At 48.8% G+C, this 16,755-nt stretch overlaps 1 protein-coding gene across 1 annotated transcript in view; it reads right to left on the bottom strand.

Moving 5' to 3' along the window:
* Positions 1 to 16,755, bottom strand: part of LOC144104997 (homeobox protein Hox-A2-like) — a 77,220-nt gene that overhangs the window by 14,579 nt on the left and 45,886 nt on the right. Inside the window, exon 4 of the mRNA XM_077638220.1 lies at positions 10,373 to 10,530. Coding sequence (XP_077494346.1) covers positions 10,373 to 10,530 — 158 coding nt within the window. The remainder of the gene's footprint in view (positions 1 to 10,372; positions 10,531 to 16,755) is intronic.

The following is a 16,755-nucleotide window of genomic DNA, read 5'->3' as shown; positions in this document are numbered from 1 at the left end:
TCGAGTGTGGATTTCAAATAAACCTGCAGTTGTCAGCGCTCGTCCTGTGTTGCCTCTGCACTGTCCTGTCTTCATGCGCTATGTCATTTTCAAAAGATTTGCACCCAACAAGCCCACAGTCCTACCTTATTAAGATTCATTTCTTCTACATCGGGCTCTTTTATGTGCGTGCGTTTGCCGGAGGAACAGTGCGTGCAGTGCTCCAGCCTCATAGCCTTTACGACGTGCAGAGCAAGGTATTTCGCCTTCTGCTTGCATAAGAACTTCTGCCCTCAGGAGGTTTCTTCGCTCTTCGGTCCTTTCAGCCCGTCGGTAGGTCACTGGAAAAGAGTTGCTAAGATCAAGGTGGAGTGGTGGCGACAGGTGCGACTTTTAAATGAGAGGCCTAGGGATTTCTTCCTAATGCGGGTGACACCGGGCCCTCTGGACAAAAGCGTTTGCGCAGGTACCAGAGGACTGTGCGCACTGGTAAGGATTTTCTTTGGGCGAGAACCCTTCTAAGCCTTCCAAGAATAGCAGCAAAGAGAACAGCTGCGGTTCCTGTCACCTGCCTGGGAGATGCCTCGGTTCCTTCAGACATTTTAAATGTACTGCAACGTGGACCTAAGTTTGCCTTGGAAGAAGACGTCAAGAAACATGAGTGGTTGGCACGGTCCGAAAAATTCTAATGAAGGCTCCAAAGGAAGATAAAAATTGGAGCCAAGCTGAAGGAGTGAATTCGGTAAGCAGGAACTTTTGTCGCCAGGGCCGCCAGCACTCTGTGCTTCATGACATTTCCGAACATTTCCGTGAGTCGAATCTTTCGCTTTTAGCCGATAGAGAAGGTGATTTGATCGTCTTACCAAAAGGCTTGTTTGATGAAAAGACCCAGTTTGCGATACAAAAAAACTTCAAAGAAGTTATCACGAAGCCGAAGAAAGCTAAGACCAGGGCTTTTGCTCTTCTTAGTTACCTAAATTTGGAAAAGCTGGCCAAAATTGTGAATAGCAGAGATGGTCACGTTTTGTACGTCTTCTTCAGTGCTCAGACACACAAGGCGCAGGTATCTTTCAGAGCCATTGTCACCGAGCGTGAAACGTGGCAAGCTGAGATCAGTAGGTTTCTACAGCTTCAACTCAGCAAGCTACAGATTGAAGACCCTTTCAATGTTCGCAACTCAAAACAAATTGCTCAAGTGCTTCGTGAAGAACAACACGGGGCTAACTGCGGCATCTCGGCAGATATTGAAGAAATATTTTATTTAGTTCCGCACGATGAACTTTTGGTAGCTGTTCGCGAGAGCATTGATGTTGCTGGAAGCGTGGCCTTTCAAAACACCAGTGGCCTTTCGGTTGAAGCTTTCTTACAGCTACTAACATTTTACTTGAACAGCACCATCATTAATTTCCAATGAGAAATTCTACATTCAAAAAAGTATAATGTGTATCGGTTGTTCTTACGTGGCGCCTGTATTGTGTGAAATCTTTTAGCAAAGTTTGACCACGCTCTAAACCGAAAATTCAACACTGAACCCGTTGCTAATGTTTTCAGGTACGTTGACGACTTCCTGGTGGTACTTTTAAAACCAACGGAAGGTAATATCGCTGTTATAGCTGACAAAGTTGTTCACGCTTTTTCATCTGTTTCTTTGGGCCTAGAATTCACCTTTGAGCTCGCACAACATCATTCACTGCAGGCTTTAGATTTGAGATTGTTTTTTAGCCACACAAGCCACATTTGTTGGGCCTATGTGCCGCGTTCGACTAAGTCTGTGTTACCGTTTGAATGTTCGCATTCTAAACTTGTGGAAAAAGGAATTGCTTCGTTGTCATTCAGAGCCGCGCTTTTAAAGTCTTCTTTTCACAGAGTGGGTTCGAGTTTTGAACTACAAGTTGAGCGACTCAAGAAAGCTGGTTTTCCTATGTCCGTTCTCACGGCAGTGGCAGAAATCTAGATTAAGAAATTACGTCGAGAAGAAACGCGGTCCGGTTCCCAGAATGAAAATCAGAAAAAAATTTGAAGTACTGCCTTAAGCTCACAGCATTTAGCAGAATCTAAAAAGAGTAGCTGGAAAATTCGGAGTAGATGTGGTTTTCACAGCCCCCCTGAAAGCTTTCAACACTTCGCGCTCTTTCTAGCAGGAATATTGCCAAAAAACCAGCTTGCATCATCAAGCATGCCACTAAATTTTTTGAGTGCACTGTTTGCGTTGTGTACGAAATCCCTCTAAGCTGCGGCAGCGTCTACATAGGCCAAACTGGCCGATGCTTGAATGGTCGCTTACGCGAGCACTCCAATTCAGTCGAGGGTGTACGCGGTAAACACTTGCCCGTGCGTTGTAGGGACTGCGGGTGCCGTCCTCTTTTGTACAAAACTAAGGTTGTTGGCTGCGCCAAGGACCAGCTTTCCAGAGAAATTCTTGAGGCGTCTAACATCCAAAGGACTAGAAGAGACAAGTGCGTTAGTGAACCTTCCGTTGCTCTCTTGCAGAAAGAATTTTGTTTCCTCAAATCAGAGTAAAAAATTTTTCTTCGTGCTGAAATTTAAAGATCAAAGGGGGTGTTTGCTGTTAAATTTCGTCTGGAGCTCTTAATTTTTGCACACGTGATATTTTCATGACAACTGCATCTGCGTCCTAATTTTTCCGTTTGTTGTTTCTTGGCTGAACATGCGCGCTGGTTTCCTTGAGTGTGGATTTCAATTATACCTGCAGTTGTCAGTTAGCGCTCGTCCTGTGTTGTCTCTGCACTGTCCTGTCTTCATGAGCTATGTCTTTTTCAAATGTGTTGCACCACAAGCCCAAAGTTCTATCTTATTAAGATTGAAAACAGCGTTGTGCCTGAAAGTGTTAATGAAATGATCTCCACTGCTGCTTGTTTTAGAACGCCTGTGTACGCTTTCTCATGAAAAAAAAATTGGCGTTGGATTAGCTCTGGTTAAACCTGGAGTGAGGCGATAGCTACAGCTCGCCGAGTGAAACTTGGCCACGTGAGCGGCCACGGCGCCCCGCCGCCTGCAGCTGCTCCGCACCACGTGACCATCCTAGTGACAGCGTGGCGGAGCAGCCACGCTGAAGGCTCGAAATTCGAATGTAATGTCGCTATCGCTACAAAAGAAAGTTGCGAGTACTGGGTGGCTGTCATAAATGACCTTCTTGGGAAAGTTCACAGTATAGCACATTAAAAGAAATATTATATAAGAAATGAGACTAAAAACTTTGAAAGACCAATTACTGTTGCTCAGTGCAAATCGCATAGGATATAGCGCATAGCTGAAGGTGTACGTGTGCATTTTGTACACGATATCTGCTCATTCTTACAGGTTTTTTGGGAGCACGAGCAAATTGAGATTGCCTCATCTAAGCACAGCGAGGAAGGCAAGCTGCTCCTTTCAAATGTCTCCTGAAGCAGAGGCCTCAGCGAGTACTGTTCTGCAATATGTCTCCCACAGATTCAGGCAGCTAAAACCCCATGTACACCATGTGATTTGATGCAGGAAGACATGCATATCAAGCCATGCCTTGATTACAAGGGAGGCCGCAAATATGGTGTGGTGGTAAATTCATGTGAAGCTGCAACATCAGCTCACGTATTCATGATACCGAGTCTCGTTTGTTCATTTCAAGAAATAGCACATATCCTCCCCATAAAAGCACTGAACGCTGACCAGCTTCATAACATTCTGAAGAAAGTCATACTGCGCTTTGAGGATGAAGGTTACAAAGTTGTGGCTGGTCTCTCAGACAACTATTCGCTTAGCAGCAATACCATAATGATGTTTTCACAACGGCATAGATTAAGGATTGTTCACCCGCAACGAGCAGATCCTTAACGACCGCTTTTTTATGTGGTCGATTATGTGCACCTCTTGAAGAGCATATTGAATAGCTGTATAAATAAAAAAAATCTATGCACATGCTTGCATTACACTCATTTTGACCTTTCGAGCTACAGCGTACGTCCTGATTACATCCATTGGGCGTCGATCAGAGACGTAATAGAGTGGTACAAGCAAGAAGCAACAGAACGTTTGAAGACTGGGTGTGGATTTACTTTATTTGTTGTATTGTATTGTAATGCATCGAGTTTCATGGCGCATAAGAAACTCAGGCCATCATGCGCCAAATACATGGTATTATTTCTTTCAAAAATTTGGTGCACTTAGCGAAAGTCCCTGTACGCACAAGAACTCCGATGAGCCCAAGCAATTGGCTAACCGTGTTGAGCAAAGGTACTGCGTAAAATAATGCAAACACGGACGAGAAGGGCACAAGGACGGGCGCAGACTGGCGACTCGGTTTATTCACAAGAACAACGCATACTTATACCTTCCACACCGCCATGTCAATCACTAAGCGCAAGCCAGAAATCTGCTTTCTGACTGATAAAGTTTTATCGAGCTATCACTCACGCAATCATCTCTTTTGTTTCTTATGAAGAAAGCCTCGGCAAATTCATGCGCCATCTGGTCACAGCTGCGCCTCAAAATCCTCGTTTTCGGCAGCAAAGCCGGGAATGGGTTAACACGCGTAGACGAAGGGCATGTGCTACACTGTAGCGACACAGTCTGCCTTTCCCGTAATCCTGTTGGCCTGTGTGACAATACAGGCACTGACAGTGAGGACGCTGTGTGCTCTCTTTCTGCCCTCACTAACATGGCCGAAGAACAGCGCCAAGATGCCTAGCTGCGCTTAATTATGTACACTTCCACACCACTCCATTCGACCCTCCAATGCGCCCCTCTGTGCTCCATGATGAAGTTTTATACCGCAGGAGCCTTAACCAAGCTGGCCCAGACCTCCTCCTCGTTGTGCCCAAAAACCTTCTCACTGCTGTCCTACAAGAGCTGCATGATCTCCCCACTGCTGGTCACTTGGGTGTCTCCCGTACTTCCGACTGCGTGCGCCGTCGATTCTTTTGGCCCCGCCTCTACCACTCTGTACGCCGCTATGTTGCTGCCTGCGACGAGTACCAGAGCCGGAAACGCCCCACCACTCTATCAGCCGGTCTGCTTCAGCCCATTGACGTCCCGCCCAAACCATTCCATCGCATCGGCTTTGATATTTGGGACCGTTTCCGGAAACCACTTCGGGAAACAAATAGATGGCTGTTGCTACAGGCTACGCCACTCCCTGCGCGATCACGCAGGCACTTCTCACCAGTTCTCGGCTACTGATGTTGCCGATTTTCTTTTGACCTACCTCATCTTGCATCATGGTGCACCCCGTGAATTTTTTTGCCGACCGAGGCCGATGCTTTCTCTCCAGAGTAGTGGCTGACATTCTTCGCTCATGTCCTACAAAAAGTAAGCTCACCACCTCCAACGACCCGCAGGCAAACGGCCTCACAGAATGCTTCAAACGCACTCACCGATATGCTGCCTATGTACGTTTCTCCAGACCATCGGGACTGGGATATCGCTCTCCCCTACGTGACATTCGCCTACAACTACTCCCGCCATGACACAGCCGGTTACTCTCCTTTTTATTTTTTTTACGGCCGCGAGCGCCTCCTGACTCTGCACACGCTGCTTCCCACTTCGACTACTTCCCCATCTGCATAGACCACAACGCCATTGCTCGCGCTGACCCCGCCCGCCAAGTAGCACGCTCCCGGCCACTCGCTTCCCAGACCTCTCGGAAGGAATTCTACAACCGCTGACACCTTATGGTTTTCTTCTCCCATGCTCCCTTGTCCTCCTTTGGTCGCCATCTCACCGCGTGGGGCTCCCTGAAAAACTTCTGTCCCGCTATATCGGCCCGTACCGGGTCCTGCGCCAAATCACCGCAGTAACCTACGAGATCACTCCGGCCTTCCCTGGTGCCACGTCCTCTCTGCATCAGATTGATATTTTTGCACGTTTTCAGACTCAAACCTTACGTCTCACAGTGCCCTCCCTAGCCCTGATGTGCACCGAGATGGTGCCTTTTCGACCGGGGGGCCTTGCGACGGATAATATTCGTAAAGATGACGTGGAGGAAGTGTCCGGTGTGTGCGCGCGATCCGCTCGGTGTTCGCTGTGGTCTGTTCCCTGTGCTCCGGTAGTCCTTGTGCCTTTCTAGACTTCGGGCCACGTAACAATATTGTTATGGGTTTATTTACAGGGGTGAGTCGACCAGAGGTTGGTGCGTCAGTGCAAAGACGGCGAACTTCTTCCACGTGTCTTCACCTCTTAGTCGTCTCTTCAGCGTCGTGTGACACTTCCCCCTTCGCAGACGAAGCGCCCTGGGCAAGACAATCAGGGTCTTGAAGACAGCAGATCGTCATCCGTGCAACAGGCACAACGTTTGTTTGCCGATAGCGGCGACTTTATGCATATTGGCGAGACACCACGTAATTCAGGTCATTGCGCCTAGAGAGCGCAATACACGGGGATGTGTAGCGCAACAGCAGCTTCTGGGAAAAGCCACGCTTGCGGAGAGGCGTCCACAGCCATACTATAAGTCGCCGAGCAGGTAGCAGGCATCACATGTGCAGACGGTCATAGCGCTGCTTAGAGCGGTCCTGCGAGGCCACAGTGCGTTGCCGGCGATCTGACGAGCTGCTTCTGCCTGGCAGAGGGTGCTTCAAATAGAAGGGTCGGTGTGCGGACAGAACCGTAAGATGGTGTCGAAAGGACTTCGAGGCAGGACGGGCATAAAGAAGAAAAAATGAGCTATAAGCAGTTGTTTCGTGCTTCGAGATATTGTAGGCATATGTAATGAGGAAAAGCCCGTCGTTCCAGGTCTTATGACGGGAGTCGACATACATCGCAAGCATGTTCGCCAGTGTCCGGATTGTGCATTAACAAGGCTATTGGTCTGGGGTTGGTACGCCGTTTAGTGACAGAAATGGCAAGAACAAAGCGGCACAAGCGGCTCCACAACATCTTCCAAAAATTTCCGGCCATGGTCACTGGTAATGACGCGACGAGGCACCTAGCAGAGGATATTGAATAAAAAGAGAGACTTGAGCTGCACTGACGGAAGGTATGGCGGCAGTGTCGCAGTAGCGCGTGAGGTGATCAACGCAAACGATAAACCAGCGGTTGCGTTCGGACGAGCGGGGAAACGGGCCTGAGAGGTCAACACCCACAGTCTCATACGGTGTGCTCGGAGGTGGCGCTGGATGCAAGCTTACCGGCGGAGAAGTGGTTGCAAGCTTGCACAGGAGGTCACGTGACGCAGTTTGGCCAGTAAAAATGTTTCCTAATTCGGGTAAAGATCTTGGTAAACGTTATGTGAACAGTCATGACGTCGTCGCGCATTGCGCGTGAACAGGGGAATAGAGGCTAGCCGGGACGACGAGCAGAAAGCGCGCACCTCCAGGCGAATAATTTGTTCGGTGGAGTAAACCGTCGAGGATGCAGAAAGGACTCGCAGATGTATCAGGCTGCTACGGAAAGCGGTACCACATGTTATCTTTTCGTTGGTCGCTCTGCAAAGTGTCAAGATCCGGAAACAGTAAAGAAGTGGCGGCAAGATAGTCGTCAAAGTTGTCTTTATTGCAGTGGAGTCGCGAGTGGAGGCGAGAGAGGCCGTCAGCGGCGGCGTGCTGGCGGCCACTTATATGCGGCAGTGCGAAGTTGAAATCCTGAAGACGTAATGCCCAGCGGGCCAACCGACCGTAGGGCTTGCGCAGATTCACAAGCCAGCAAAGAAAATGGTGGCCTGTGGCGACTGAAAAGACACGGCCGCAACGGTACGAACGAAATCGCTGCACGCCGAAAGCAACGGCGATACACTCTTTCTCGGTCACGGTGTAATTCTGTTCTGACTTGCTAAGGGTGCGACTTGAGCTAGCGACAACGTCTTGATTCCCGGAAGGGCGTTGTATGAGCACAGCACCCACGCCGATGCCGCTGGCGTCAGTGCAAACTTCGGTCTCAGCTGTCGGACACAAATGACGCAGAATCTGCCTGAGGTAAGAAGGAACTTGAGCTGCGAAACGCAAAATCACATTCAGCAGTCCACTTGAAAGGAATGTCTTTCTGCAAGAGAAATGCTAGCGTCTAGGCTATGTCAGCAAAACTTGGGGATTAAGTGCCTAAAGTAAGAGCGAAGTCCCAAGAAGCTGCTGAGTTTTTCAGACTTGGACTCTTTGACGCCGTTGACAGCTTCGATCTTATTTGGACCGGGCCTGACGCCATCCTTGTCCACGAGATGGTTAAGCACAACAATATAGCGTTCCCCGAAGCGGCAATTCTTAGAGTTCAGCGCGAGACCCGCTCTCTCTATGCAGTCAAAGACAACGCCTGAACGGCTGTTATGTTCGGCGGAGGTTGTCCCGAAAATGACGACATCATCCAGAGCGGGGCCGCGGGACTCATTTCTAGGCTCACGGGGAGGGGAGTGATTCCTAGAACTCCAAGGAGAGGAGTGCTGGACCGGAGCTGCCTGCAAGGAACAGCTGTCATACGGGGCTCCACTGCGGCGCTCAAGATCTGGATGCCGAGAGAGTTCATCACGAACGATTTGTCGAATCATGACGGGGAGGTTTGTAAACTCATGGGAATCCAAGCTAGCAACAACGGCGCCATTGGCACGTGGCCGAACTTGGGCGTAATGCGACTGACTTTAAGCGCTTCGAACTTGCGGCAATGTTTGATGACGTCCGTAGCAGAGTCCAGGTTGTCTTTGCTGATCAGAAAATTGTATGCGTCCTCGGGGATGCCATTAAGTAGATGGCCAACTCGGTCTTCTTCGGACCTCCGTGGATTGAATACTTTGCATAGCTTCAGCACCTGTTTAAAGTGAACGCCTAAGCAGGCACTTGCGCTCGCTGCAGCCAACTCTGCTTTGCGCATTTCCCTTTTGCAGAGGTATTCCCGAAATAGTTGCGGATCTCTTCCACGAAGCGGTCCCAGCTCGTTAAGTACGCTTGATGGTTCTCAAACCATGTCAATGCGGCGCCGTCCAAAAAGAAAATAGCATTAGCCAGCTGAATGGTAGAATCCCAACGATTATATTTGCTCACCCGCTGGCAATTGGTTAGCTACTCATCGACGTCTTCCCCGTGGACTTTCCAGAAAAGGTCCGTGGGTCGCGATAGTGCTGCCAAATGGGTGTCGCTGCTGCTGGCTGCCGTGCGTCTTCCAGGGTCATTGTCACGGGCTAAGGATGCAGTCCGGCGAATATTCGGCTTCAGCGATGTCTTGAAGGGTCCGTGGTAATCCACCCAGGACCTCCTCCACACTGTTAAGACTTTATTTACAGGAGTGAGTCGATCTGAGCCTGATGCATCAGCGCAAATATGGCGAGCTTCTTCCATGTCTCTTCACCTCTTGGTCGTCTCTTCAGCGTCACGTGACAATTTGCGTGGTGAACATTACCTTAACGTCCAAACTAATACACTAATACTGTGTTCGAAATGTAAGAGTAATGTCCGAATCATCAGTATAAAAGAACAATATAAATTCTAATGTTACCATAGTGCTAAAATCACAACCATAAAACAATAATGCACTATATCTCACAACTTGTGCCGCTGTTAATGCAGTAGATTTGTTTCTCAATTATCATAACTTTACCGTAAAATCAGAAAGTGATGCCTGCCAAACATTGCATGCGCAGCTTAGAAGTTTCGTTAGCGCTGCATGTTGCCCACTCACCACTATCACTTACGAAACCCAGAAAGATTACTATGTGTATTTGATGCGATGTACTGTAGTTCGTGCCGCCCATTGTTCCTTGCTACGTGCTGATTAAAGCTGTTTACCGCCACAACTGACCATGCTGGGTTATTTAAGCATTTCAGCGAAAGTTGCATTTATTTTTGTTAAATGTATACTTATGGTTAGGCGAATGCTGTTCCATAAGTTATTCGTAACGCCTAACAAACGTTTGAAAAAGGGAGAACTACGTATTAACGTTTTGTTCACAAAACTAACATTGCTTCAACGGTTCAGTGCTGGTTAAGTTTTAAACGAATTGTGTATTTTGTAGTTCATGTTATGGTCCGGATGCACTGAGAGGAAGAGAAGCAGCCAAAGGTTCGAGGTTAAACTGAGGCATGTGCTGCACGATGTGGAACAGGGATAATTACGGGACAAGCTTAGGGAACAAATACGGTATCCCGGCGGAAATCAGAACGGGAGAAGAGACAACCGACGAATCCCAGAGTGTCAGATATTCGTAGGTGAGACCTAGTAATTCCTAGCCGCCGTTCAGAGACGGAGATAAATTGAAAGCCATGACCCCTTATGATATGTAACCCAATTTAGATGGTCGAGCACGCGGGGTGATCGTCACGCTCGCCGGGCCTCGACTCCATAGCACTGAGCGCCAGGAGCACACCTAAACAGCCTGGATGGCATCGAAACAGGATGCTGAGTACCAGGCTGGGGTTAAGCAACTGAGATTTAGTTAAGCGTATTTGCGCACATAGTGATAGAGAGAAAAACAAAAAGGACCCACCTGCCTCTCGGTGAGGTCTAGCGCCAGGGCGATCTCGTAGCGCCTCAGCCGGGTCATGTAGTTGCGCTGCGAGAACTCCGTCTCCAGTGCCTCCACCTGGCGGCGGCTGAACGCAGCGCGCTCCTTGCGGGCAGGGCCTCCTTCCCCTAGACGGTGCGCTGCAAGGAATTAGAATAACTCGCTCAACTTGCCCGGCCAGGGAATCATCGCCGGATGTGATCTAGAATACAGTTTTCAGCTTAAATGAGTGGTCTGTGGTGTGGTCTGACACACGAAAATGATGCATGAACAATATGCTCGTGTATCATGCTTCAACGATTGAGTGTGCTATTTGTGGCCACGGTCTTTCCCTGTAGTATATTTGTGGCACTGTTAACAATCAGTCGGTTTAACCGCACACCTAATGTAAACATTTTAGGCAAAATGCAACGGGGTTGTGACGCTGCGTCTTCGTTGACGAATTCCACAGCCTACTTCACATGCGCGGCACAGCAGAAAATGGACACGGACTTTAAATATCCGAAGAGTGAAAAGTTCTAAATTACTTCGATGCTGCAGCCCATGCAGCAAAAAAAATAAATAGAAAATGACCAATCGTTTGCGCCTGTGGTGTTCAACGACAGCTGGGCTCGTGGGAGATGCTGATTCCACAACTCGGGAGAGGTTAGTGATGGGAACTAAACGCACACCATCGCTTATGCCTTCATCTACAAACAATCGAGCCCATTTATGAACGAACCCGACGTTCACGGGGATCGCGTTCTTTGTATTTGAGGTTCGTAGTAAGTGGACTTCCCCAATTTCAGCGAAACATGTAACGTTAAGCAAAGGTGGCGTTTATTTCTTCAAAATTCGTTATGTACGTGTTTCTTCACACCCCAGGTCCGATAAAGCGATTTGCAAGCTATCCAGGTGGTCATGTGTTTTTCGCCGAAATCACTTCTACATGTGAGCTTCTTTAGGTACGCAGTATTACTGAATACGGTGTGAGTGCTCAAGGCAAGTAGTGGTAGGTCGACTTCCGCGTCTCCGATCCTGGATAAGATCAGTTGCACGGATACAGAGACGACGCTGGTGCAACGGACGTGCGCGCACAACGTATCCTTTGTACCGTTCCTGCTGCATGAGCGCTGCTTACAACCGCCAGCAGCGCAGAAACTGGAGAACCGTTTGGAGAATGCACTCCACGTAACCGACTGTGCCAACAAGGCATGCCATATGAATGGGAGTCAACGCTCTCACAAGCTGCCCCTTACTCGCGCATCACGCAACCTCCTCAGACTGTGTGTGCGGCGGCGGCCACATTTATTTCACTGGACGACGGACGCTGCGACCGCTGCGGGGCTCAGGTTGCTGCTGCTCCTGACGGCGGCCCAGCTGAACATTATTGCTCCCCGTGCTGCCTCATCTGCGGAGGCAGTCATCCCGCTGGGGCGGCTGGCTGCGCGGTCAAGTATACTACATTTTCACGCATACAGTCCTGCCACTGACTGATTTGAAGCATGAAACGGGCTGCTTATTGGCCTTAACTTCATTTTGCGCAACACGTGACTTAAAATACGCGTTGTTTTCGTCCATACACGCGTGACGCGCGTTCAAGAAACCCCCTCCCTCTCGCTTCGTTTTACTCGTGATGAAAGTTTGCATGCGTGAGGACCGGAAAACTTACGCTAAGGAAAAACCCATGCTGCCGGTCTCTCTTCTCATCACGCGTATATATGTCCTGATACATATCCTCAAGGGAGGCAGGTGACGCGACCATTGCTCGCATCTGATTTGCTGCTATAGCTTTCTTTAATTCATTCTTTTTTTCAAGAAAGGGCATTGAACGATGGCACTCCAGTGATTCTGGCGGGAAAACGTGGATTGGCCGTCAGAGCCGTTGGAGCTATTTGCCAAAGCGGTCTCTTTGTGCGTCGTACCTGCCTGCGTTTCAAGCATGTGCTGTGTGGCGTGCTCGTTGTTGATGGTGAAGAGTGGCGGGGAAGCAACAATGTTATTGCTACGTTGACTTCGGCTGACCTCCTTGGTGTGCCGTGCAGTAGGTGCAAGAACACCGAGTACGACTGCCCAGAGTTCACGTGCGACGTGGCGCTGCTCTCTGCCAACTGTGGGCGCTTTTTGGCCATTCACGGTCGTTCGGAATGTCTAGGCAAGCAAATTATTTTTAAGGTCTTCGCTCTATATTTGTTTATGAATTATTTTCCGTGCAACGGCATTTTCAGGTTAACGTGTAGGGGTCTTGTTATTGACCTCCGAACTTCGCCTTACGGTCAGGCCAAGTTCTTAGCTACTATTTGACTCACGTCGCGTGATCGACCGGGAGAGATAACAAGGAAGAATAAAGAAGAATTGCTGCCATTGCTGTGAGTCGTACCGTTCACCACCCGGTTTCCGCCTATGTCGGTGTCTTACGCTAGTTAGCTTTTGCTCTTTGGCGCCAAAGTTTTGCGGCCCCGTTGCGGTTCGCGTCGATGGCCATTTTCGGGGAGTATATTAGTACAACCGGCACTCCATGAGCCGCCTGGCCGCTCACGCGTGCGGGTGGAAAGCGCCTGCTCCCGCCTTTGTCTGCAGAGCGCTTCGACTACAAGAAAAATATGGTATAACGCAGTTCACACAGTCGACTCAAACGTTACGACCCGTTGAAACTTGTCACATTACGCAGAACCGCCGTGTTAAGGCAACACTAAAAATGTGCCTGTTTGTGCTTCACATTGCGGCTGGAGTTATGAAGGGCACCTGTATTCTTGACGGAAGCGAACATCACATACCTTTCGCGTTGTACCCTCGGCAGTACATAATATAATGTTCGATATCGCCGCACACACCACATAAAAAACATAGCGGAGACGATGATACGCCCGTCTATGTATCCAGGCAGGAGAGCGAGCAGAGGCCGTGCGAATTCAATGTAGTAGAGTCACCTGGGATCTTCTCAGTCCCTTGGTCACACATGGCTTGTGGGGCGCACTCCACATGGTACTGAAATAATCGAGAACCGTTTTCCTCTAGAGACTTTTTCCATTTTAAGGAACTTTTTTTGATGTATTCCTTGACAGAGCTGTATAGGCGAGATTGTCTGCCACCTCATTGCCGTTGACTCTAATGTGAGAGGGCACCCATTGGAAATATAGAGTAAAGCCTCTGCCATGCAGATTCTGCACCAGGCGCAAAGAGCTTATAGACAAGGCATCAATAGGGAGCCCGCGCTCTAACCTCTGAAGGGCAGATTTTGAATAGGTTAGGATGACAACAGGTTGAGCCGGACAAGACCCTAACTTCCATAAAGCCGCCTCAATAGCAACACTTTCGGCCGTTGTGGAGGATACGACAGCAGTAAAGCGTACAGACCACTTACAGTTCAAAGAAGGAAAGTAAAAAGCCGCTGCGCTAGCTTTTTTGACCTTGTCCACAGAACCATTTGTGAAAATTTGAAGAAAGCGGGCATACTCTGTTTCCAAATGTTCAAGTACGAGCGAACGCGTTGCTGTCAAAGGAGAGCTGCGCTTTGCGCTCACATGGGGAATTGTGACCTTACAGACGAGAGTCGGAAAAGACCAGGCGGGTTTCCACCGTTTTATTTGCCGTCGGACATTATGGCCTAAAGAACTAAGATTATTAAGTCCCAAGTAGGCCTTCGACTCGTATCTCTTGCAGAGCCGCTGGAGATAGAATCGTCCAGCTACCGTCTCTTCTAGACGGCCAAGATGCATTAGTACTTTCTGAGAAGCGACAAGGCTAAGAGGTTTTGGTAGCGACTCATAAAGTACTGCCTTATTCGCAGCCGCCTGAGGAACTCCAATGGTTCTTCTTAGACCCTTTCTGTGGGCAACTTCGAGACGTTCAAGTTGTGATGCCGAGGGGGAAATTAAAGGTATTTTATACATTATGCGACGGACCACCAGCGCTTCATGAAGTTTGACCAATGAAGAAGGATGGTTTGCAAATTCTCACGTGCAATTCTACGGATCACGTGGAGACGCGAAGATATAGATGAAACAATCGCGTCGACAGCTTTTCGCCACTGTAGACGGGTGTCCATAACGACGCCCAGGAAATACGTGTTGTTGAACTGACGAATGCAAGAGTGACCGATGTCTATCTTCAACCTCGCCTGATGTTTTCCTACGCCTGGAAACAGAACAACGCCCGATTGTTTCTCTGAAAGAGTCAATTCCACACCTTGAAGGTAAGCTTGTACCGAAAGTAGAGCCTGTCGAGCTATCAGGGCTAATCGCTCCTGTTGGTAGCCAGTAATCCAAATACAGATGTCGTCAGCATATATTGACATACGTACTTGCCTGAAATTTTTTTTTTCAACGAATCGGGAAGGCCAGCTAATACGATGTTAAAGAGCGTGGGGTAAAGAACACTTCCTTGAGACACACCTCGTTATAGACCCCTTTCGATGCTTAAGGCACTTCCTAACCGTACACAAACCGCACGATCACATATAAACTTGTAAATGAATCTTAACATATGGCCCTGTATGCCCATGCCTTGCAAACTGTTTAGAATTGAGCTCTGAAGCACGTTGTCGTAGGATTTCGCAGTCAAGAAAAATGGCTAAGGTGGAAAGGCCGAAAGCTCTCTGGTGCTCAATGTGACTCACAGAGTCTAAGACTTTATCTTGGCCACTAAGACCTCGGCAGAATCCTGTCATACATGTTGGTTGTGCCTTGCTGTCCTCAAGCCACCCCGATAAGCATTCATTTACCAGGTTCTTCATCAACTTAGCTGCACACAAGTTCAATGACACAGGGCGATACGAGGCAAGGTCCATCATTTCTTTGAAAGGCTTCAGTACTGGAACTACATGTGCCACCTTCAATGACGAGGAACATCGCCAGTCTCCCAGACGCGATTGATGAAGTTGAGGAGACCTCGAAGACCTGGGCAGCGGTCGCAGAGCTGCCGCTGAAACAAATCCGATGCTACTTTCTTCCGCGGGGACACGTACACGGATGCAATAGAAATGGTTCGTAAGCCGAGCTGTATTCTCACAGCCGCTACCTCAGCGTCATCCGTGCAAAGATCGACAACGCTTAGAGAAACATGTGGAATTTCCCTTCATATGTAAAGCGCGGCACATCCTGCATGAAATGACTTTACGGTGTAGTTTTTATGGGCGAGATATCCAGTCAAATATCTCCCGCTTGGCAGGCCAGCTTCTAGCAGGGCCAATACTGGCACACAAGTCTCTTTCAAGAATAGTTTTAGTCCAGCTAACCGACTTAAAATCCGAGCGCAGTTCCATTGCAATATAAACGGCACATTTCCGTGAATATTAGATCCACGAGGTTTAGCCCCATCTATAATAGATAATAAAAGCAGAAAGTTGGGCTATTTGGTGTGGATTCATACTTGGCAGCGCAAAAAAACGAGGACAAAAGCGAACGAGGAGACACAACCCAAGCGCAGATCGCAAGGAAGTTCGCTGCGAAGGTGGTAATTTGGGACTCAGAAGAAAGCACCAACTGTAGGAAGTTCTTCAGGTTACCAGGCGCCATCGCTGGATCATGAGAACGCAGCGCCCCGAACATAACATGAAGAAGGTCAGACACACCTTGATTTTTAAGCTCCTAATTTTGCCAACGCACTCACAACATCGACAAAAGATGCCGACGGGGACACACTCTTGGCCGTAGTAGGTGGTTTTTTTTGTCACTTGTGCATAGAGTCCCCCTTGCCTCGAGTCTGGCTGTGATCCGGTCGCTCAGGACCATGACACTTAGTTGGAGGTCGAACAACCGACTCGCACGCAATCGACCTTGGCGTCGTGCTGAACTCTGGTCTGCTAGGGACATTGTTGGGTAACGCAACAACATTAGACTCCAACGCTGGGAACTCGTCTAATCCTGGGACAGGCATCTCAGTCGGTTTGGTTTTGGGACCAGCAAGAAAGGATATTCGACAATGCAGAGCGCTCACATGGAAGGGGCAGCCTTCGAAACTCGCTGGAAGATACCACCGCAATTGGCGCAAGCAAAATCGCCCTTGCAGCTTTTAAAGTCGGGGTCACCTCACCGCGTACAGCGTCGATCCTTTGTGCAAACTTTGCCCATGTGCGCAAACTGTTGTCATCTAAAACACCGTGGAGGAGCCTCAGTGAAATTGGCAACTGCGTGTTTCGTGAATCCCTGATCAATTTTTTCGGGGCGCTCTGAGTTGGGAGCGAATGTCAACACAATAGAGTTGGTAGGTTTCGCAGTCCATTCTTTTCCTGGAGATTCCACACGACGCACAAGTCGTTTGACGTGCACTACACCCTGTGGTTTCAAATAATCAAGTACGCGTTCTGAATGCCACTTTGGTACACCCTTAATAACACAGGTGTTCTTCATGTAGGAATGGGGCAACTGCACGTTAACTTTTATGCT

This window comes from Amblyomma americanum, chromosome 9 (assembly GCF_052857255.1).
Source record: "Amblyomma americanum isolate KBUSLIRL-KWMA chromosome 9, ASM5285725v1, whole genome shotgun sequence".
NCBI lineage: Eukaryota > Metazoa > Arthropoda > Arachnida > Ixodida > Ixodidae > Amblyomma > Amblyomma americanum.
This window is presented reverse-complemented; position numbering and strand designations above follow the sequence as displayed.